This window comes from Solea senegalensis, linkage group LG20, assembly GCF_019176455.1.
Source record: "Solea senegalensis isolate Sse05_10M linkage group LG20, IFAPA_SoseM_1, whole genome shotgun sequence".
NCBI classification, from domain to species: domain Eukaryota; kingdom Metazoa; phylum Chordata; class Actinopteri; order Pleuronectiformes; family Soleidae; genus Solea; species Solea senegalensis.
This window is the reverse complement of record NC_058039.1, coordinates 18,359,461-18,383,338: the sequence shown is the minus strand read 5'-3', so window position 1 is coordinate 18,383,338 and position 23,878 is coordinate 18,359,461. Positions and strand designations below refer to the sequence as shown.

Below are 23,878 nucleotides of genomic sequence, written 5' to 3'. Positions count from 1 at the left end.
GACATTATTTGTCTCTTACAGATGCATATTTCAATCTTAAGTGCCAACGCTGCACGTCATGCTGCAAGCAATTTCACTGCCCCCTGTGCCTAAAAATGAAACCAACACAATTGTCCAAGCTGCAGAGCCAAGGTGGCATTTTATTTAAAGGTAAGCATAATGTATTTGTCTGCGTGTTTGTACTCATAAGTATGAGCCAACGCTACTAACGTCTAAAAGGGGAAAAGGAAAATGAAGGGAATGTAAGTTGCAGTGAAGAACACCTGACACCTCACCTCACAGTTTTAGACTTTCAAAAATGAAAAGTTTAGAATCAGATTCTCTGCTCTGCAAGTGTGAGTTATGTGAGTTATGTGAGTTATGTGAGCCAAATCAATAGCAGAAAATGAAAAGTTAAGTGAAAAGTTGAAAACTTTAGAATGTTGCTGATTGTGTGTGTGTGTGCACTCGCACCCAGAAAGAGAGTATAAACAGTATTTATAGTGTGTACTTACTTATTTGTCATTGGTCCCTAACTAACTTTTTTTTGCATGGTTTTATGGATCCAAATGAGGAGGACAAAGAATTGATTCTGGAGCCTTTGAAGTTTTTGTTTTACCACATCGAAGATATGTGTCTCTTCTGTGAAGACATGATGGACAAAAGAGGGTACTTGGCTTACGTACGTTACGTAATTTTAAGAAAAAAACAAAGAAAATCGACAATTTTATAGGTCAAGTTTAAATTGTGGAAAAAGGTTGTTGTTGTTGTTTTCTTTGTGTGAGCTATAACACTAAAAACACTAATCATTAAAATCGTCAAAAAATCAAAAATAAAATAAAAAGATATTTGAAAGTTTGTTTTGTGTCTACTGTTTTCTCTTGTAACAGAGGTTATTGGTTATCTGGCTCATGTAACTAGGTATTCAGTAATTACACTAAGATAAGTTCATTTAAAATCATCAACCCTCACACCCATGTGGTCCAACAGCACAAGGTAAGAACATAGCACAAACAATATTAAGCAATTATTAAATGAATTATGAGGTGTTATAATGGCAAACACACATAAGCTATGTCTACATAAAAAAATGAGTAAATCAATATGTAAATGTGTCCAACAGTGAAGGGGGCAACATTTTCAATGATAAATAATGATATAGAAGCAAAGAACAGCCAGCAGTAGGTTGGAGTGTAGATGCATTATGCCATCACACATTAAGGTGGATTTACAGAGATTTATTATTTCAAAATGAATTTGTAGTGCAGACTAAACCAACAGCTGTCCTTTTTACAACTTAAATTAAAATACTGGAGTAAAATAATGCATGTTTTGAGTAGGCTAATAATGTTTTAAGGGGATCATAACAATAGCTGTACATCTAGTTTGCACTGATTATCTCTAGAATAACCCTTGAAGTGGTCATAACGTTTTGTATTTTCTTTTTTTATATAATAATTTGTTTGTTTTTTATCTTTATTATTTTCTTGCATTTTTTCACCTTATCCAGTTGAACTGGAAAGATATACAGTTTTTTAAAATCTCTTTCAGTAAACACATGGATACACGTAAACATATTTACATTGTATACAAAGACCCAAGAAATAAACATCGGGAACGAAAAATATGTGCTTCCGGTATGCTCGCTTTTATTTTGAAAGGCTTCGAATCAACTTCCGGTCCTGACAGTGCAGGAGACCTCACAGTGCAGGTCTGCAACGAAGGGTCCTGCAGCCAGACCCCTCTCAAAATCACTGATTTTCACTATGGGGTTTGGTGTGGGAGAGTGAGTGAGTTTACAAACTTCAGTTTCCTGTTGGAAAAGTCTGTCTCACAGTGAGATAAAGACGGACTGTATGTCCTCACAAGGTCAACATGTCCTCAATCAAACGTTGTCCTCACAGCTGACTACACACACACACAAACTGCATACATCACAGTGAAAAGAGAACCCAGTCTTCAAAGCGCACAGTGACAACATTAATCGACCTCGGGTTAATTAGCGCTGTCTGGTGGAAACGATTCTTCATACAAAGACAGATTAGAGTGTCATGACGGAGACATGTTGACTCACTGCGAGTCATACTTCTCCAGCAGCAGCAGCAGCAGCAGCAGCAGCAGCAGCAGCCGTGTGAGGGAACTCAAACGTTTCCCAGCCGCTGGATTAAAGCGGACTCCACTGGACTGACCTCATTTCACACAAGTCTTAGCACTAATTCTATGTGAGGCTCGCTCCCATAATGGAATTCATCCGGTCTCTGACTGAGTTCCCGGCTGATTCGTCCGCCTGTGTCCGCCTCTTCACCCTCTCACTCTCTCTTTATCTTCCTGTAGACGCGTTCATCAGCGGCGAACAAAGCTGCTCTCAGGGACAAATCTCCACAAAGAGTCTGACGGATGTGTCCTCTGTCTCACCTGCTGCACACGTCAAAGTCTGCACCAATGAAACGAGACAAACTCTGGAGAAAAGATGGAGCTCGTCCTGTTCTGTTCTAAAGGGACAGTTCAGGTTTTTATAAAGTGTGTTTGTAGAAAGCTCCTTCCTTTAGGCATGGGAACAGCGGATCATCTGTCTCGGTCTGCTGGATTTACAAAACAGCTCACTATTTGGCGGGCAGCTTGTTTGTGAATGTTTAGACTAGCTCACTGTTTGGAAGTCTGCCTCTTGGTAGCTCATTACAATAGCTCATTATTATACTATCAGTTTATTGGTGGATGTATGGAACAGCTCATCAGTCTGTTGCTAGATTTATAGAAGAGCTCACTATTTGGTAGTCCGTTTGTTTGTGAACGTTTAGAATATCTGTTTTTTTGCTAGCCATACTAATGTTGGATATATGGAATAGCTCACTATTTGGCAGTTAGTCTCTTGGTAGATGTTGTGAACAGCACATTATTTGGCAGTCTGTTGATGAACATATATATGTACAGTGGGGCAAACAAGTATTTACGCAGCCACCAATTGTGCAAGTTGTGCAACTTAAAATGATGACAGAGGTCTGTCATTTTCATCAAAGGTACACTTCAACTGTGAGAGACAGAATGTGAAAAAAACATCCTGGAAATCACATTGTAGGATTTTTCAAGAATTTATTTGTAAATGATGGTGGAAAATAAGTAATATAAATATAATATATAATATAAATTAATATAAATTAAAGAAAAAAAGCTTTAAATTGGTCAATCGTATATATTAATGATATTTACTTTTTCAAGAAAAATAACATCATCTTCATCTAACCTGTGTGAAAACGTATTAGTGTGATGTCTTTCACACATTTAAACAGTCCAATAAATAAAGAATCAGCAGAGCAGTTTGTGTTTTTGTGTTAATTATTGCTCATAAGTGATTTTATTGTTTGTGTCGTTAATGTGAGATTCACTGTGAACGTGTGGAACAGAGAGAAGACGACGACAGAGTCGCTTGAATCTGTGGAAATGAGATTTTCTTCAGGTCCTCACTCGGGGTCAGAAGCAGGAAATTAAATGACACCAGATGCTGATGACTTGAACCCGAGTGGAAACTATTTTTAACTTGTGTTGTGTTGTAAGTATTTCCTCCTGCAGCAGCTTTTGTTTCCTCTCATGAATTTATTATACATTAACGTTCTCTCCACTTTATTTACGTTTATGTTCATTTCTGTTTGGTAAAACTAAAACAAATTCCACAAATGAAAGTGATGATTGAGTTAAAGCCCTTTTTCATTTTCATGAAACTGTGTTAAAAGATTTAATTTAACAGTTGTGTGTCCTTGTTCTTTCACCGCATTTTGTCAATTTCATAAAGTTTGAGTCTGAACCTCTGAATATTTTATTTGACCAAAAAGTGTATTTTCATTAAACTGAGCTTTTTAATAAATACACAGATAAATAAACAGTTTTATATCCTCCATTTTTTTTGTCAACAAAATGTGTTCTTTAACAATTTAATCTTATAAGACATAAAAAAAATTGTTTTAGTGAATAAAATAAACACTAAATTGAAACATGTCACTGTAAATCAAGGTTTTTCATTTTCAAATTTGATAAAAAATATATTTGGCAGGTAGTCTGATGGTAGATATATTGAACAGCTCACTATTTGGCAGTCAGTCTTTTGGTAGATGTCGAGAACAGCTCACTATTTTGCAGTCAGTCTCTTGGTAGATGTCGAGAAAAGCTCATTATTTGGCAGTCAGTCTGATGGTGGATATATACAATAGCCCATTACTTGGCAGAAAAAAGTGTGAAGTGAATTTCAGGGGAAGTCTCATCTCATATTTGTCAGATTTTAAAATGTTTTATTTTATCTCTTTTTTTTTCAACAACAATTTATCTTTATAAAATATATTTAAATCTTATATTAAAGGCGACATAGACCAGAAGCTCCAATTAACGCTGCGTTTGTGTGTGTGTATCTGCGTCATGACCTCATTTATGAAACCCTAAAGTTTCAGAACAAACAGTTCAACCACTGCTGAGAAAATAGTGTTGTATTGTTTTCCTGGGCTCTGTGAAGCGGATTGGCACTTCCTTAATTTGATGTCGTCATCAAAAATCCTCACCACTCCTCTCACCACTGTAACGCCTCCTGGTGCGGGCACTAGTCCGGGCACATCCGGTTGCGTACATTCAACCGCAGAAGAAGAAGAACTACTCTAGTTGTAGCTGCTGAGATGCAGAGCATCCACCGTGCCAGAGGGGGAGCTGTGTATCTGAGAGCTGGCCTATCTATTACGTCACTTCCAGGTACCTAGCCAATCACAGGACAGTGGGAAAGCTCTCGTTGGCTGGCCAATCACAACACAGTCCACGTTCAGGGGGTGTGGTTTTGGTCTGAAACAGCGCGGCTGACCATGAAAACAAGTTAATATATGTAAGTAGACCTCCATAACTAATATATGTGACCATAAAAACAAGTTAATATATGTAAGTAGACCTCCATAACTAACATATATGTGTGACCGTGAAAACAAGTTAATATATGTAAGTAGACCTCCATAACTAACATATATGTGTGACCATGAAAACAAGTTAATATATGTAAGTAGACCTCCATAACTAACATATATGTGTGACCATGAAAACAAGTTAATATATGTAAGTAGACCTCCATAACTAACATATATGTGACCGTGAAAACAAGTTAATATATGTAAGTAGACCTCCATAACTAACATATATGTGACCATGAAAACAAGTTAATATATGTAAGTAGACCTCATAACTAACATATATATGTGACCATGAAAACAAGTTAATATATGTAAGTAGACCTCCATAACTAACATATATGTGACCATGAAAACAAGTTAATATATGTAAGTAGACCTCATAACTAACATATATGTGTGACCATGAAAACAAGTTAATATATGCAAGTAGACCTCCATAACTAACATATATATGTGACCATGAAAACAAGTTAATATATGTAAGTAGACCCATAACTAACATATATATGTGACCATGAAAACAAGTTAATATATGTAAGTAGACCTCCATAACTAACATATATGTGACCGTGAAAACAAGTTAATATATGTAAGTAGACCTCCATAACTAACATATATGTGACCATGAAAACAAGTTAATATATGTAAGTAGACCTCCATAACTAATATATATTTGACCATGAAAACAAGTTAATATATGTAAGTAGACCTCCATAACTAACATATATGTGACCGTGAAAACAAGTTAATATATGTAAGTAGACCTCCATAACTAACATATATATGTGACCATGAAAACAAGTTAATATATGTAAGTAGACCTCCATAACTAACATATATGTGACCATGAAAACAAGTTAATATATGTAAGTAGACCTCCATAACTAACATATATATGTGACCATGAAAACAAGTTAATATATGTAAGTAGACCTCCATAACTAACATATATGTGTGACCATGAAAACAAGTTAATATATGTAAGTAGACCTCCATAACTAACATATATGTGTGATATAAGCATTCTATGTCACCTTTAAATAAAGACATTGTTTTAGTGACTAAAATAAAAACTAAACTGTAACATGTTTTTTTTCTGTAGCTGCAAATCAAATCTAGTTTTTTGAATAAATCTTTTTAAAGAAAATATCAGATTAGATCTCATTATTTTTGTTGAATATTTGAATGTGGATTAAGTCTATAGTGTAAACTTTCCTTTCAGAAATATTTGACATTTTACACATTTAAAGTACTTTGCAAATAATAAAACAAGCTTCTGTGTTTCCTGCACACTTTCTCCGTCTGTGAAGAAAAATCTCACCATTTAATCAAAACTGAAAGTTTCTTTATGATCAGCTGATGTGAAAAAAGCACAGTGACTGATTGAATCCGTTCCCCCGGAGACAGACGATGTTTTCAGGGTGAGAGAAGGGAAATGAGGTGAGTCCCTGAAGAAAACATCCCAAAATATTCGTCTTTTTACAGCAAAGTTTTGACAGTAGTAGATGGTGAGTATCTTAAGAACATATCTCACTGTTACACAGACGTTTCCTTGTGTAAACTGGAGTTTGTAAACCACTCACTCTCCCACACCAAACCTCAGAGAGAAAATCAGTGATTTTAACATCACACACACAGGAGTTGTTGATCCACTGCTGCCTCCATCACTAAGTTCTAATGTCTTATTTTAGTGAATTTGGCTTTTGAAATTGTTCATTCAGATTTCAGCGACACAAAGTGACCACACGAGGCAGCAGAGGACCAGCAGCTCCTGTGTCCCTGAGAGTTTTGGTTTAGAAATTCAGTCACAAAAGGCTGACAGACAGTGAGATAAAGAGGGAAAACAATATTCTTGAGGCATTGTCGACTTAAACTGGTGGAGATTTTATGGGGGGGGGGTGTTTATTAAGTGGCAAAAATAAATTTTTACTTGTGCAGCTATGATTTCAGACTGACTTTATCCGTCTAACACTAATAAAAGAACCTGATAAAAGCAGAAAAACTGTAATGTGTGAACACAACGAGTGTTCTGCAACACAATGATCCCAAACGACTCGCTGCTGGAACTAAACTGTGCATTAAAACCTACACTGCAGAAGAATCAGCAGCTCTGAAAAATCAACATCCAACGTCCCCGAAGAGTCCAGAGGTCATCTGAACCAAAAACAGAGAGCGTGGAATAGAAAAGGAAGTTCATTTCCCGGAGGTGTGTCCACACGCTTCCCTCTTCTCTCTCTTCTGTTTCTTTCTCCCTTTTATGTGCGAGGTGTTTGTGTTGGTTGAAGTCGTTGAAGTGTTTTTAAACAATTTTCTGTATATTTCATGTTTATTTGAAGTGTTTTTAAACTCTTTTCTGTTTATTTATGTGTTTTACACTAAAGGTTGAATATTTTCTCTGGATGGTGCAGATTTCCTACCTCTGATAAAACATAACAGTTAAACAATGACACTAATAAAATTAGAAAATGACGTAACATCTGTAACTAGTTACTAAACAACATCGGTCTGTTTACAGTATTTTTAATTAAAATAATGTATAAGGTCATCAAAAAAAGTAAAGATTACTTAAAATTCTGGAGGAAAAAAAATACATTTTTATGAGTGTAGATTGTGATATTTGTAATAATTATTATGTTAATTTACATCTGTCATCTGAATGAATCAGAGACTCCGCCTCCTGAGACGATGTCATCTAATCCTCAGCATTTTGAGTTCACAAAGATGGAAAAAATTTGCCTGATTAATCAGTTTATCTCTATTTTACTCTATATTTGACTGTTTTTCCGTTGCTTTGCAGCATAGGCAGTTCTTTTATTTTAACTGCTATGTCACTCCCATAAGCCCATCCCCCTTTTCTGGCTTACCGTCTCCCACCAGCTGCAGCAGCGCGAGGTCTAGAGGTCGTTTCCAGCGGGAGTTTTTATGCAGCGCGATGCCGTAACCTGTGGTGGCAAAAACTTTACCAGAGCCGATGGTCATCACCTGAGGACACACACACACACACACGTGTGAATATCTTTAAAACTATTATTACGGGACATTGTAGGAAAAGTTGTAATAATTATAATAATAATTAGTGCAGTTGTTGCAACTTCACTCTGACATTATTACACACATACACACACACACTGGGCAGGACTTTTGATTGTTGCCATGGGAACGATATGAAGGGCAAAAGCATAAATAAATCAGCAGCAGCTTCGTCCTGAAATGACAATAATGTGAAGACGCTCGAGGCCGCGAGGGAGAATATTAATGTGTCACATGTTTTTTATAACTAGTGATTATACTAGTGACCGTGTTACGTGGTCCTGACTCTTTTCAAACTAAATGGAATGGATCCATAACTCTCGAGACTATTTATATTTTAAAAAACAACACAGAGACAAAATGACTGCAATAAACCAACTGCTAAAAAAGTGTAAAAGAAATTAAATGTGTAGAAAGACTGAAAAAGAATTCAATTCAAAATGTAAATAAACTAAACTAATGCTTAATTACGACTTGTATTTCACGTTTAAATAATATAGCAAACATGAACTCGCCCGGCAGCCATCTTACCTTGCAGCCCTCGTCCTTCCTGGCCATGTAGTTCAGCACGGCAGCGTCGTAAATAAAGGCGTCCAGCTTCCTGTGGGGGGGATACAGTAGAGGGACGGAAATCAGTCACCTGAGCAGAGCAACCAGAGGACAGAGGGACAGAAAATAGACACTTTTCTGCTTCTAGTCAACAATCACACACAGAGAGAAGATAATCGTCAGCAAAGAAGAGAATCTGTAAAAACACAGCGAACACCACACCAAAGTCCACAGAGAATCAGTGATTTTCTCATCACAGCACACAGGAGTCGTTGATCCACTGCTGCCTCCATCACTAACTTCACGTGTTGTTTTGAAAATTCGGCTTTTATAATCCTTCAATCATGGACCTCAGTGACACAAAGTGACCACACGAGGCAGCAGAGGACCAGCAGCTCCTGTGTCCCCGCAATCGAAAATCACTGATTTCTCTATGGAGTTTGGTGTGGTGTAAAATTACGCCATTCATTTTCTTAATTTCATCATCAGTGATAAAATGAGGAAGAGCTGCTCCTCCTCCTCCTGCTCCAACAGGATGTGCTGGTGTGGATGTCACGCTGCTGCTCTGTGTACACAGTGTCTCTCTGCGGGACAATCATAAACACGTCCCCCGTGGACGACACCAGGAGCCTGAGATTCTGTGGCTGCTGACACGACGAGAATCTGTCCCTGCACTGCGGCTGCAGCTCTTTTACTCCTCACTTCTTCTTCTACTGAGCTAAAACTCCCGAGACAAAGATTAGAGCGCAAGCAGAGAAGAGACATTTAATTCAAATGTGTCGTAAACAATACTTTTCTCAAATAAAGTAAAACAAAAATGTAGATAAGAGAAAAGTTTGGAACTAGTTTTTAAAGCTGCGACAAGAAAAAATAATTTTATCCACTTAACACTAATAAATCACTAATAGAATCTACACTAACTTAAGTCTACAGTATCTTAATAACATGTTCACGTCTTTATCTCACTGTTACACAGACTTTACCAACAGGAAACTGAAGTTTGTAAATCACTCACTCTCCCACACCAACGTCCATGGAGAAAATCAGTGATTTTAACATCACACACAGAGGAGTTGATGATCCACTGCTGCCTCCATCACTAACTTGTAATGTCTTATTATTTAAATTCAAAATCCTTGGTTCAGACTTACTGAAGTGACACAAAGTGACCACACGAGGCAGCAGAGGACCAGCAGCTCCTGTGTCCCCATGAGCTAAAATCACTGATTTTCTCTATGAGGTTTGGTGTGGGAGAGTGAGTGGTTTACAAACTTCAGTTTCCTGTTGGAAAAGTCTGTCTGACAGTGAGATAAAGACATGAATGTTACATTACATTACGCCATTTAGCAGACGCTTTTATCCAAAGCCACTTACAATAAGTGCATTTAGAGCTTCAAGTAAACCAAACTATGAAGTGCGAGTCATAAGTGCGATGTATACGTTTTTTTTGGGGGGTTTTTTAAATTTTTTTTTTATATTTTGTCGTCGTCGTTGTCGTTGTCTTAGTCGAGGTAGAGTTTGAAGAAATGTGTTTTTAGTCGGCGGCGGAAGATGTGGAGGCTTTCCACTGTTCGGATGTCGATGGGGAGCTTGTTCCACCATTTGGGAGCGAGGACAGTGAACAGTCTCGAGTTCAGTGAATGCCTCTGCGATCCTCTCAGTGAGGGGGCAGCGAGCCGGTTTGCTGATGCAGATCGAAGTGGGCGGGCTGGGGTGTAGGTTTTGATCATGTCCTGGATGTAGGCTGGACAGGATCCGTTTGTAGCATGGAACACAAGCACTAGAGTCTTGAAGCGGATGCGAGCAGCTACAGGAAGCCAGTGAAGGGAGCGGAGGAGCGGTGTAGTGTGGGAGAACTTTGGTAAGTTGAAGACCAGTCGAGCTGCCGCATTCTGGATGAGTTGCAGAGGTCGTATGGCACACACAGGGAGACCAGCCAGGAGGGAGGTGCAGTAATCCAAGCGTGAGATGACAAGAGCCTGGACCAGAACCTGTGCCGCCTTCTGGGTTAGAAGAGGCCGTATCCTTCTGATGTTGTGCAACATGTATCTGCAAGATCGAGCTGTTGCAGCAATGTTGGCAGTGAGGGAGAGATGGTCGTCAAGTGTCACACCCAGGTTCCTTCAGTATGAGAAGGAGTTACCACAGAGTTGTCGAGGGTGATGGTTAGGTCTGTGGTGGGAGAGAAAAGGAAACTCAGTCTTGTCGAGATTGAGTTTCAGGTGATGGTCAGACATCCACTGAGAGATGTCAGTCAGACAAGCGGCGATCCGTTCTGCTACCTGTGTGTCGGAGCTGGGAAAAGAGAGAATGAGTTGGGTGTCATCGGCGTAGCTGTGATAGGAAAAACCATGAGAGAGAATAACAGAACCAAGAGAGTTGGTGTATAGAGAGAAGAGGAGAGGGCCCAAGACAGAACCCCGAGGGACCCCAGTAGCTAGAGGACAGGGTTCCGACACAGATCCTCTCCAGGTTACTCTGTAAGCACGGTTTTGAAGATAGGACGAGAGTAGGGTAAGTGCAGAGCCTGAGACACCTAGTTCTTGAAGGGAGGAAGTAAGGATCTGGTGGTTAACTGTGTCAAACGCTGCAGAAAGGTCCAAGAGGATGAGCACAGAGGAGAGAGAGGCAGCCCTGGCAGTGTGGAGTTGCTCAGTGACAGCAAGAAGTGCAGTTTCGGTCGAGTGACCTGCTTTAAAACCAGACTGAAGAGGATCAAGAAGGTTGTTCCGGTGAAGGTAGGATGAGAGTTTTGGAGAGAAAAGGAAGAAGAGAGACAGGTCTGTAGTTATTTACTTCAGACGGGTCAAGGGTGGGTTTTTTAAGGAGGGGGGTCACTCTGGCCTCTTTAAGAGAGTCCGGAAAGCAACCAGATGATAGAGATGTGTTAGTGAGGTGGGTGAGGAAAGGAAGAAGATCAGAAGCAATTGACTGAAGAAGGTGAGAGGGGATAGGGTCAAGGGGGCAGGAGGTGGGGCGGGCAGAGGTTATTAGGGAAAGAACTTGATCCTGAGATAGAGGGGAGAAAGAGGATAGAGAAGGAGCTGAATGTGTGGTTGGTAGAGTGGTGAGATCAGGAGGTGGGGTTGAGAAAGAATGTGTTCTTAAGATCTTCAGATCTGCGTCATTTTGACATTTAGGAAACATTTTCTGAATGAAATAATTCATATTGAAATAAGTTTCGAGGCTTTTTTTTTTTTTTAATAGAAATGTTCAATCTTATTCAAAAGGTCACAAGATAGTTTCACTTTTCTTGAAAACATTTAAAACGTGAATAGCAGGACAGTGAATGTGTGATGTCCTTTACCTCGTAGAATATCAAAAAGTCCTTAAAGGCAACAATAACATGCTGTAAAACCATTCAGCAGTTTAATTATTCCACTCTTATTTTATCCTTTAAGCTCCTTACTCTTCTGTTAAAAGCTTAATTCTTGAAAAGAATCCTCTCCTCACCCAGTCTTCAGGTTGTCGATGGCCTCCTCCACGCCCTTCTGGTTATTGCGGATCATGTACTGGTGCATGTTGGGGTAGTTGGAGCGGATGTTCTCCTCGGTGCTGCCGTTGGGCACCGTGCCGAAGCGCAGCGGCGGGTACTGCTCTGTCGGCTGCTGGAACTGAGGGAGGAGAGAAGAAGAGATGAGGTGGCAGGAGGTTAGAGCGAGGGAAGGATGCGAGGAGGAGAGAAGATGTGTTTATACTTTAAGTGTGTTCACATTAGATTTAGGTAAGATGAAGATGTCACAAAGAATGATCATACTTTCATCTCTTTTAATGATCTGCCTTCTCTTCTTTGTCTGTTTTTAAATCTCTCTTCATTGTCCTTTGACACGGTTTAAGTTGTTGATGTTATTTTCTATTTTATTTTACGGTTTTATTTATTTTATCTGATCTGTTTTTATCCACGTTTTTATCTCTTTAATTTATTGGAGTTGTCTTGTGAGATTCTGTGTCTTTTATTTATTTTTCTGTACATCACTTTGGTTCACTGTGCTTGTTTTAAAGTTCTTTACAAATAAAGTTGGATTGGATCAAAGTGTGTTACAGAAGTCCAGCCTGGAGCTAATAAAAGTTCCAGATCTTCACAGTGAAGAAAGGCTTTTATTTTGGCTAAAAGGCCAGGTTGAAAAAAGATGGATGGATCAGAAGTCCTCCGCACAACAATGAAAAGATTAAAGCCCACATAGACAAGAAGCTCTAATTAACGCTGCGTTTGTGTGTGTGTATCTGCGTCATTACCTCGTTTATGAAACCCTAAAGTTTCAGAACAAACAGTTCAGCCACTGCTGAGAAAATAGTGTTGTATTGTTTTCCTGGGCTCTGCGAAGCGGATCGGCACTTCCTTAATTTGATGTCGTCATCAAAAATCCTCACCCCTCCTCTCACCACCGTAGCGCCTCCTGGTGCAGGCACTAGTCCGGGCACATCCGGTTGCGTACATTCAACCGCAGAAGAAGAAGAACTACTCTCGTTGTAGCTGCTGAGATGCAGAGCATCCACCGTGCCAGAGGGGGAGCTGTGTATCTGAGAGCTGGCCTATCTATTACGTCACTTCCAGGTACCTGGCCAATCGCAGGACAGTGGGAAAGCTCTCGTTGGCTGGCCAATCACAACACAGTCCACGTTCTAGGGGTGTGGTTTTGGTCTGAAACAGCACGGCTGACGAGAGCATCAGTGAGGAGATATTTTGATCGGCTCGTTTGCAGCTATGATACAAGCATTCTATGTCACCTTTAACTGTCGTCCCTGAAAGAAGCATGGACAAAGAAAAGAGAGCTGGGCCGAGGATAGAGCCCTGTGGAACACCACAGATGAGATGATGATGATAACAGAGAAACTTCTGTTTGTCAAAGAAGATAAAAGTGACAAAAGTCAGTTTTCTCTCTTTTAAATCTAACGTTTTTAATCCTTCGATACTTTTCCTTATTGTTTTTTATTGCTAAAGTAAAGATGCTAATGTAGAGCTGCTAATGGAGAGCTGCTAATGTAAAGATGCTAATGTAGAGCTGCTAATGTAGAGCTGCTAATGAAAACGCTGTTACAGTAATTGCATCTGCTTGATATGAATGCATGAGGAGGTCTGAGCTGTGAATGCTTTCATTGATGATGTGAAGATCGTAGGTGGGATGAAATCAGGATAAAAGAGATTTTTTAAAAGCTCAGAAATAAGAGATGAAAAGATGACACTAGTATTTCACTTTTTTGTCAGCCTTTTCTCAAATTTTCCTCCGGCTTTTCAAGAAACAACCTGTGACAACCTCATTTACTGTCCCCTATTTACTGTCCAATCTGTTTCTGTGGAGAAAATTAAAGAGAGGATCGAGAGCCTCATCTCCAGGTGACTAAAGGGATACTTCACAAAATACTCAACTAAAACCTATGTCAGTTTAAATCCACGACATCTGAATGTTCACGTCTTTATCTCACTGTGAGACAGAATTTTCCAACAGCTGGTGGGGACACAGGAGCTGCTGGTCCTCTGCTGCCTCGTGTGGTCACTTTGTGTCACTGAGGTTAATCTGAATGACAGATTTTAAAAGCCAAAGTGACAAAATAAGACATTTGAACTTAGTGATGGAGGCAGCAGTGGATCAACAACTCCTGTGTGTGTGATGTTTTCTGGTGTGGGAGAGTGAGTGGTTTACACACGTCAGTTTCCTGTTGTAAAAGTAACAGTGAGATAAAGATGTGAACATGCTATAAAGATATCGTAGACTCAAACTGATGTAAAATTTACTTGGTGAGTATTTAGTTAGGTGGCTAAAATCTGTATTTACATCACATTAAGAGAGCAGAGCTGCTCAAGTTCAAATTGTGCTTTAATTAGGCTTAAAATGAAACATCATTAAAGGTTGGATCTCTCCATCCACTCATCATCCATCCATTCATCATTCATCCATTCATCCAGCCCATACCTTCTTATCTGACAGCCCTGACACCGTGTCGATGTACTCCTCCTGGATCATGAAGGCAGCCAGGTTTGCAGTGTACGACGCCAGGAAGATGACAGCGAAGAAAGCCCACACCAGAACCTGACAGAGGAGGAGATGTTAGAGGAGGAGCAGAGACTGAGGAGATGTTAGTGAAGAAACACCCAGAACCTGACAGAGGAGGAGATGTTAGAGGAGGAGCAGAGACTGAGGAGATGTTAGTGAAGAAAGCCCACACCAGAACCTGACAGAGGAGGAGATGTTAGAGGAGGAGCAGAGTCTGAGGAGATGTTAGAGAAGGAGCAGAGACTGAGGAGATGTTAGAGAAGGAGAGACTGAGGAGTTAGAGAAGGAGCAGAGACTGAGGAGTGAGGAGGAGACAGAGGAGGAGAGACTGAGGAGATGCTAGAGGAGGAGCAGAGACTGAGGAGATGCTAGGAGGAGGAGCAGAGACTGAGGAGATGTTAGAGAAGGAGCAGATACTGAGGAGATGTTAGAGGAGGAGCAGAGACTGAGGAGATGCTAGGAGAGAGCAGAGACTGAGGAGTTAGAGAAGGAGCAGAGACTGAGGAGATGCTAGAGGAGAAGCAGAGACTGAGGAGATGTTAGAGAAGGAGCAGAGACTGAGGAGTTAGAGAAGGAGCAGAGACTGAGGAGATGCTAGAGGAGGAGCAGAGACTGAGAGATGCTAGAGGAGCAGAGACTGGGAGATGTTAGAGAAGGAGCAGACTGAGTTAGGAGGAGCAGAGACTGAGGAGGAGAAGGAGCAGAGACTGAGGAGATGCTAGAGGAGGAGCAGAGACTGAGGAGATGTTAGAGAAGGAGCAGAGACTGAGGAGTTAGAGAAGGAGCAGAGACTGAGGGAGAGAAGGAGCAGAGACTGAAGAGATGCTAGAGGAGGAGCAGAGACTGAGTAGATGCTAGAGGAGGAGCAGAGACTGAGGAGATGCTAGAGGAGGAGCAGAGACTGAAGAGATGCTAGAGGAGGAGCAGAGACTGAGGAGATGCTAGAGGAGGAGCAGAGACTGAAGAGATGCTAGAGGAGGAGCAGAGACTGAGGAGTTAGAGAAGGAGCAGAGACTGAGGAGATGCTAGAGGAGGAGCAGAGACTGAAGAGATGCTAGAGGAGGAGCAGAGACTGAGTAGATGCTAGAGGAGGAGTGTTTACGAGGGTCCTCGTCCTTGTTACCAGAGTAAAAGTATTGTTGTTGCTGTGTCCTCCTGTGTCCTCCCGTCTCCACCTAGTGTCTCTCATAATAACGACTGTTTGTCTCCGTCTGTGTTTTTTTAATAATCAGCTAGTTTGCGTCCTCTGTGCAACAGGTAACAACTTAATGACTGACTCTGTGCTGAGCTGAACCTGCAGGTAATGATGTGACACACACACACACACACACTGGTGTGTGACGCCTGATAAATAAATGATAAATGATGTTATGTCTGCACACAGATGAGATGAGATGTGCTGCTGATGATGATGGTGCCGACAACGCTGACTCGCCCGAGGGTCACTCTGTGTTTGGTCTAATGTGGATCATGGACGGTCGGGTCACAGCAGAGACGCTGCAGGTGTGACAGACGCACGGGAAGAGAAGGTGAGAGGTGGACAATCATCAGCGGCTGTTTACGTCAGCGTGTGTGTGTGTGTGTGTATACAAGCACATTTTATATAAATGTGATTTTTGTCACACAAATTATCAGGTTTTCTAAGACTTTTTTTGTTATAGAAGTAACATGTTTTTGTTAATATAAGTAACTTTTTTTATCATTGCAACCATTTGTAAAATGTTTGTAATTTTGGTAAGATTACCTTTTTAGTCACATTATTAATATTATTGTTTGTTTTGAGCATAAATTGTATGTTTTGAATATTTTCATGAAAATTCTGCTGAAACAGACATATATAAGATCATTTTTTGTTATAGAAGTAGGATGCTTTTGTAAAAAAAATCTAAACATTTGTAAAAAAATTAATAAAGAATTGTATAAATTGTACAATTCTTGTAAAAAAATGAGTCAAATTTTGTTTGAATTAAAAAATTAGTTTGAAAAAAGTATAAAATTAATTTTAAATTAAATTAAATTAAATTATTTTTATAAAAATGTAGTACACATTTTTTTAGTAAATGTTGTAAAATAAATTTGTAAAAAAAATTGCTACATTTTCATAATGGTTTTGTCACCATTATTTCATTGTTTTAGTAAAATTACCACATTTTATATGATTTGTGGTCAATTGGGTGAATTATTTTGTAACTTTTTTAGTAACATTCATGGCGTGTTTTTTGTTATCATGTGTTTTTATTTGTGTCATGGAAATGTTTCATCACCTTTAAACATGTTTAACAGTAACAAAGTGTCTAACCTTTTTCGTAACGTCAGTAAAGTTTGTCTTTAGCATAAATCATGTGTTTTGATGATTTGGATGAAAACGGTGCAGAAACAGACGCGTGTTGATACGAGCTAAAGAATCCACTGCTTCAAGTGACTAAAAGCACAATTAAGATTGTTTCACAGGTTTAAGGAGTTGGCATGAACACACACACACACACACACACACACACACACACACTGCAGCTGCTGTAATTGCTGTGTTGTTGAAACTCAGCCAAGAAGCCGCAGTGAAAGACGTGGATTAGTCTTAGAAACTTAAACCTGCAGTCAGAACTGAGCGGGGGGGAAATGTGCTTGTGTGTATGCCAAAAAGTGTATTTGCATAATATCCTTAATGAATTAGATTAAAAACACACACATGTATATATATATATATATATATATATATATATATATATATAATAAACACACCCCTCAGCTGTGGTGTAAATGAAGGAGGAGGAGTAAAAAGAAAGCAGCAGGGAGGTTGAAGGACAAACTCCGCTCCTGTGAGCCAATGTCAAAGCTTTTAAAACTTTAATGTGCCACATTATGATCATAATGATCCATCAGTGAGAGCTGGATCAGCAACTGTTGACCCTGCAGTGGCTTCTCACACACGCACACGTGTGTTAAATACTGCATGGACAAATAAATGAAAGGCATGTGATGAATAATCTCATTAAACATTAAAGGCGTCCTGTAATATAATAATATATGTATTTATTCTCTGTGCTCGTGATCAGCGTATCTTAGCAGGCGAGTGAGTGTGAGGAGGATTCATCAGATTTAGAATAAAGCTGAAGGTGTTTCTGTTTCTTTTTAAAATCCCTTTAGCTCATTGAACCATATATAACAGTTTTTGTCAGTGATGGTGACAAATATGGCAAAAGAAATGCATTATTTCTTCATTGCTGTTTGAAGTGGACGCTGTTTTTGCTTCGGGGAGATTATTTTTTTTAATTTTTTGAGAGAAAAATAAATATAGTTGTACAATCTCTTAAAATCTTTCACAGACCAAAACATTTAATCATAACTCTAATTAAGAACGAGGGATAATCAAAACTATAGTCCACTAATCTGTTTTTATAGGTAAATAAAGAGGTCAATGGCCTTTTAAGACCAACATGCAGTACCATCTATGCCCACCAGGGGACTGCTGTTGTTAGCATGAAGCTTAAGTCGTCCACACGTTCAGATGAGATTTGCTTGTGAGAGTTGTGGATGATTTTTATGAAACGCTTCACGTTTGTTTATGTGTTTTATGTAGCATTTACAGAGCTTCTTCTCATGCTAAAGATGCCAAAATGACATGACACGACATGCAATGTGGTAAGAAAAAATCAGATTCAAGAACTGGGTTGCCTGCGATCCAGTGAGATGAGCGACGAAGCTACGATGCTAACATTGCGTCCCCATCAATAATGAAGTTGTCATTATGTTAGCTAGCGAGCTAACATAGGGCACTTTCTTTAGTATTGATTTAAACTTTTAAAACCAGGTTTGCTGCAAAGTGAAATGAAGTTCATATAGCATATGTTGTGTTGCTAGCATGAAGCTAACACAATTTGTTTCAGTTTAATTTAAAAAAACTTCGCCTGTGATTCTGTGAGTGAAACAGATGATGTGATGAGCTAACGCTATGCTATTAAACTAACACTATGTCCCCGTCAACACCAGAGTAGGTCGTAATGTTAGCATAGACTCACTTACAAACTAGTTAGCCTCGTAAACTTGTCTACTGTTTGCTGTTAAGTGACATTTGTCCACTTCAAGATTTAAAAACTACAGAAAAATAAGATTGTGAAGCTGATAGCGTCTCTGTGTGTATGTACAGTTTATTTCTCTCTATCTAAAAACAGGTGATGTTAGCTTCAAATGTCACAGCCGACAAATACAAAACCTACAGTCTGACCAAAAACGAGCGCATTAACAAAGGAAACACAGGGAATAACAATCAGCCCCCGTTTCTCCCCGATGAGCCGTTTAGAAACCTTTGAGCAGCTAATGAGCTGTTGAGATGATTGTAGTTGTTGTGAAACTTGCAGTCAGAGAAATGATTTTCTTTCTTTCTTTTACTTCTGCTGGGTTTGGAGAAGCTTGTTTGTCTTTTCACGTGAGTGCAGAGGGAAAAGCAGCGGGTGTTAGAGAGACCGACCGCCGCGTAACAAGTGACTAACACACTCTCAAAGTGATTACACCGTCTCACAGCTTCAGTTTGTTTTTTAACCTGATTACACGTGTGCTCGTGTTCGTGGGTTTAAAAACACTAAAAAAACAACAGACATGATAGAGTTAGATAAAGTTGATGATGGAGCAGCGTTGATTAATTGAACCATTGAAATTATATTTAAAAGCTAATAAAGTGCAGTCAAAAACAGTGTTCATGTGATAAATATCTGAAAAATCACAATAGTAAATTGTCCGGTGTTAGGGCAGTTGTCATCAGTTAATCTCATGATTAGTTTCTTTAAAATAATGGACGCAAGTATTTGTTTTTTAAACACGCTGATTGTTTTTTTTCCCCAAATGTCATTAAAAAGATATTTAAGAGATTAAAGTCACATTTAGATTCAGGGAACAGCTGCTAACAGTTGCATTGCTTCAGGAAATATTTGAAGTGTTTTGTCATCATCATCTGTCACAAGAACTCTTTAAGTTTATGGTTAAAAAAAAATCTCCGTCTAATTATAGACACTATTTTATCCCCGACTGCACGCAGATGTTGTGAAGGACTTCCAGAGATCGATGGAAGAACGTCTGCACTGCAGACAGAATCTTTGCTGCTGCTCCTGCAGTCGTTCCTCTACATGCTCTCTGTCTGTCAGTCAGCTGCTGTGTGAGGTCTCGTGTTTACCATGATTTTGCTGGTGGTTCCTCGAGGATTCTCCACAGGCACAGAATTGTTGAAGACGAGCGCCCACAACAGCCACACCGACTTCCCGATGGTGAACTTGGACCCGCCTGACTCTGAGAGACAAAGAGAAACAGAGATTTATTACATTTCTTCTTAAATAAATTCAGTTTACAGCACTATGGTGTGACAGTGGAGGTTTTAGCCTCTGCTCTTCTGATGTCAAACCTTTGTAATCTCACACTAACGTGAGGTGCAGAGGTCTGGCTCACATTAGGTGTTTCATTTCACACACAGGTGCTGGATGAGGCCGAGGTCTGGGATTTGTGCAGACTCGTCCACTTGTTCCACAGCGAAGTGAGAAAAACCACTTCACTTCATTATGGACCTGACTTTGTGACCAGAGCCACAGACATTCAGGTGTTGTTGAAGTGAGTAGTAACACAGAGTCAGTGCTGACTGTGCTGCTTCAGCCACTGGCACCGAGAACTTGGCGTAGAAAAACGTGGACTCCAGCAAAAACACGGGAAAGAAGCCAACAAACAAAACCCTCACCCGATAAAATCTACATCAGTGTAAGTCGCCGTTCACGTCTTTATCTCACTGTTACACAGACTTTTCCAACAGGAAACTGACGTTCATAAACCACTCACTCTCCCACACCAAAGCCCATAGAGAAAATCAGTGCTTTTAGCTCACAGGGACACAGGAGCTGCTGGTCCACTGCTGCCTCGTGTGGTCAACTTGTGTCACTGAGCTAAATCTGAGCAAAGAACTTTAAATGCCGAATTCATCAAATAAGAAATTAGAACTTAGTGATGGAGGCAGCAGTGGATCAACAACTCCTGTGTGTGTGATGTTAAAATCACTGATTTTCTCTATGAGGTTTGGTGTGGGAGAGTGAGTGGTTTAAAACTTCACTTTCCTGTTGGAAAAGTCTGTGTAATGACAAGATAACATGGCAGAAAAATATTTTAAAGATATCATAGACTTAACATTAGGAAAAGACATGATCACAACATATCTGTGGTTATTCTGAAACATAACGAAGCCACAAATGATCCTGGTGACAGGTTTAAAGCATGAAGCCACCAACAGACGTCAACCTGTTCCTCTAAAATCCCGATAATTACACTTATTAGAAAGCAATATAACAGTTGTAAGTGGTTTTGCAAAAGGAACAGAGACGCCAAATCAACCACCGACATCAGTGTTTGAGTCATTAAAAACAAATGAGCCTGATCGTAGGTGTGGAATGATTGTTTTGACTCGTGTGCGGTGAGAAGAGAGAGAGAGAGAGAATAAAAAAGAGGACAATTTCCATAATTTGAGCAAATCGTCCTTCTTCAAATCAGCCCCCTCTCGTTTTGCATAAGTGACGACATAAGGAGCGTGAGCGGCGTGCGGAGCGGCGGATGAGTTTTTTGTTGCTCTTACTCTTGGCGCTCTGCAGGCTGCGGTTGTATCCCACAGGGCTGAAGAACTCAAAGATGAAGACGGTGACAGCCACCACCGACAGGCACATGACAAACATCATCACCCACACGGCCGGGCTGTACGGTTCTGCAACACAACACAGACACAACACACACAAACATCAGGTCAAAAGAACCACGGCGGCAGAGAAAACTTCATGTGTAACTTGATGAATATTTCTTGCTTTGACCGTTTAACAAACAAAACACTCACCCAATAAAACCTACATCCGTTTAAGTCTACGATGTCTTTATCTCACTGTTACACAGACTTTACCAACAGGAAACTGAAGTTTGTGAACCACGCACTCTCCCACACCAAACCTCATAGAGGTTCAACATCACACACTCAGGAGTTGTTCATCCACTGCTGCCTCCATCACTAAGTTCTAATGTCTTATTTTAGTGAATTTAAAGTTCTATGCTCAGATTTATCTCAGTGACTCAAAGTGACCACACGAGGCAGCAGAGGACCAGCAGCTCCTGTGTCCCCGCAGCTAAAATCACTGATATTCTCTCTGGACTGACAGACTGTGAGATAAAGATGATATAAGAACCTGAACTATACTTTTAATAAAAGCATTTTTCATCATCTCCATCAAACAACTTCCTGCAGAATCCATGTGCTTAAAAATGTTTCTTTTTATTTGGACGTGTTAAAACAAGAAAAAACAAACATTTCCACAGAATACACCATCACTGAAGGTAACTTTAAATGACCAATTCACAGATTATCCTTCCCTCAGTGGTTTCCCTCTAATCTGACAGATGACACAACTTTTCCAAAGCATAAATATTGTGTTTTTCATGTTTTTGCCTCAAAAACCTTGTAACATCCTCCACACTGAGCGTCTGAACAAATCACCACTTTCATTCATTCACTTTTTGTGTGTGTTTGTCCTTGTGTCCTTGTGAGGACCAGTGTCACTCAGCAAGAACAAAGATTTCTTATCTTTATTATTATCGAGTAATAAATATGTGTTGCTTTATATTTTGTGCATGTTTGTCATTTATTAACTTTAACTCTGTTCCTGGATTTACTGACGCACTCGTGTGTGTGTGTCTGCGTCTCCTCATTTTTAATTTGTTTTTTCATCCTTGTAGAAATGCTGCAGTGTGTTGGCTTTAATCCTGTAAAATACTGCACATCCCAGTTGCTCAATCAGAACAACAGTGTGTAAATAATTACACGACGCACCGCAAACAGCCAAGGTCGGGTATTTGATTTATTTGCAGGGTGTGAAGCAGCTGTGTGTTGTTTTCAAAGTGCCGTCAGCCTGGATTTAAGACATGAGGAGGGTTTTATTTCATATGCATGTATTCTCTTAGTCAGTGCTGGTGTTTTCTCTCATTCACACATTTAAAAATCTCTTCATCTTCTGATACAACATCCATAAATAAATAAGTAAAAAAGACAAACAGCGTCTGTGTCGCTCTCACAACACTGGAATAAAAATAACTAATGATCACTTGCACAAATAACTCATAAAAAAGGTGTATTTGTTTGATAATAACTAATAAAACATTAAACATGTATTTTATTTCATAAGAATAAGTAATGAAATAGAATGTTAAAAAATGAAATACAGATTTTTTTTAAGATTATAAAACAAAACATAAATTAAGTTTTATTCTTTGAAAAGAACATAATATAACGTCATTTTATTTACAAACCTGAACCTGCCGCAGATCCCATTAGATAATAACAGAACAAATATATTTACTGACCCGAGATATGGCCAACATCACAGAAACAGACTGAACCCTCTGTCATTTTGTGTCGTGTTTGTGAGCTTTAAGAAGACGTGCACACACACGAACAGAAATGTCATGTGAAATTTTTGTACAAAAAATATTACTTGCGTCGCGATGAACTGTGGAAAAAACGGTAATTAACAGAAAGGGTTACAAAAAACATCCAAAATCCACAGGACAAAAAATAAAAAATACAAACTACACTATAAAACCACTTTGTTAATAAAAACAAAAACTAAAGCTAACAAAATCCACATTAAAATGTTTACAAAAAAGTTAGATAAGTCATGAAAAACTAAAAAAACTGTGACTATAGTTAAAAACAAAAACCACATTACTAACCAAACAAGAAACTTGAAGTGAAAGTTTACAAAAACACATTCTAATTTTCTTATACTCAGCTTAACTTTAGGAAGATAACTTTCAGGATTTTGGGGGCGGAGCTTTGATAAAAGGATAAAATAATCAACATGTTTAAGTTGTTTTGTGTAAAAATACTTAATGTCACTGCATCATACATATATACATATGTATATATATGTATACATATATACATACAGTACATATATATGTGTATATACATATATATACAGTGGGTACGGAAAGTATTGCTAATTTATTAAAAAAGAAAAAGTAAAACATCACATGGTCATAAGTATTCAGAGCCTTTGCTGTGACACTCATATTTAACTCACATGCTGTCCATTTCTTCTGATTGTCCTTGAGATGGTTCTGCTCCTTCATTGGAGTCCAGCTGTGTTTAATTAAACTGATTGAACTTGATTAAGAAAGGCACACACCTGTCTATATAAGACCTTACAGCTCACAGTGCATGTCAGAGCAAATGAGAATCATGGGGTCGACCAAGGAGCTCAGAGACAGAATTGTGGCCAAGACACAGATCAGACCAAGGTTACAAAAGAATTTCTGCAGCACTCAAGGTTCCTAAGAGCACAGTGGCCTCCATAATCCTTAAATGGAAGACGTTTGGGACGATCAGAC

The 23,878-nt window shown here is 39.2% G+C and overlaps 1 protein-coding gene across 1 annotated transcript in view; it reads right to left on the bottom strand.

The window, feature by feature from the left end:
• grin2da (glutamate receptor, ionotropic, N-methyl D-aspartate 2D, a) overlaps nucleotides 1-23,878 on the bottom strand; it is a 145,466-nt gene that overhangs the window by 18,011 nt on the left and 103,577 nt on the right. Inside the window, exons 11-16 of the mRNA XM_044053097.1 lie at nucleotides 21,084-21,209; nucleotides 19,650-19,762; nucleotides 14,405-14,521; nucleotides 11,946-12,106; nucleotides 8,475-8,544; nucleotides 7,778-7,895 (exon numbers count right to left, since the gene is read on the bottom strand). Of these exons, the coding sequence (XP_043909032.1) occupies nucleotides 7,778-7,895; nucleotides 8,475-8,544; nucleotides 11,946-12,106; nucleotides 14,405-14,521; nucleotides 19,650-19,762; nucleotides 21,084-21,209 (705 nt within the window). The remainder of the gene's footprint in view (nucleotides 1-7,777; nucleotides 7,896-8,474; nucleotides 8,545-11,945; nucleotides 12,107-14,404; nucleotides 14,522-19,649; nucleotides 19,763-21,083; nucleotides 21,210-23,878) is intronic.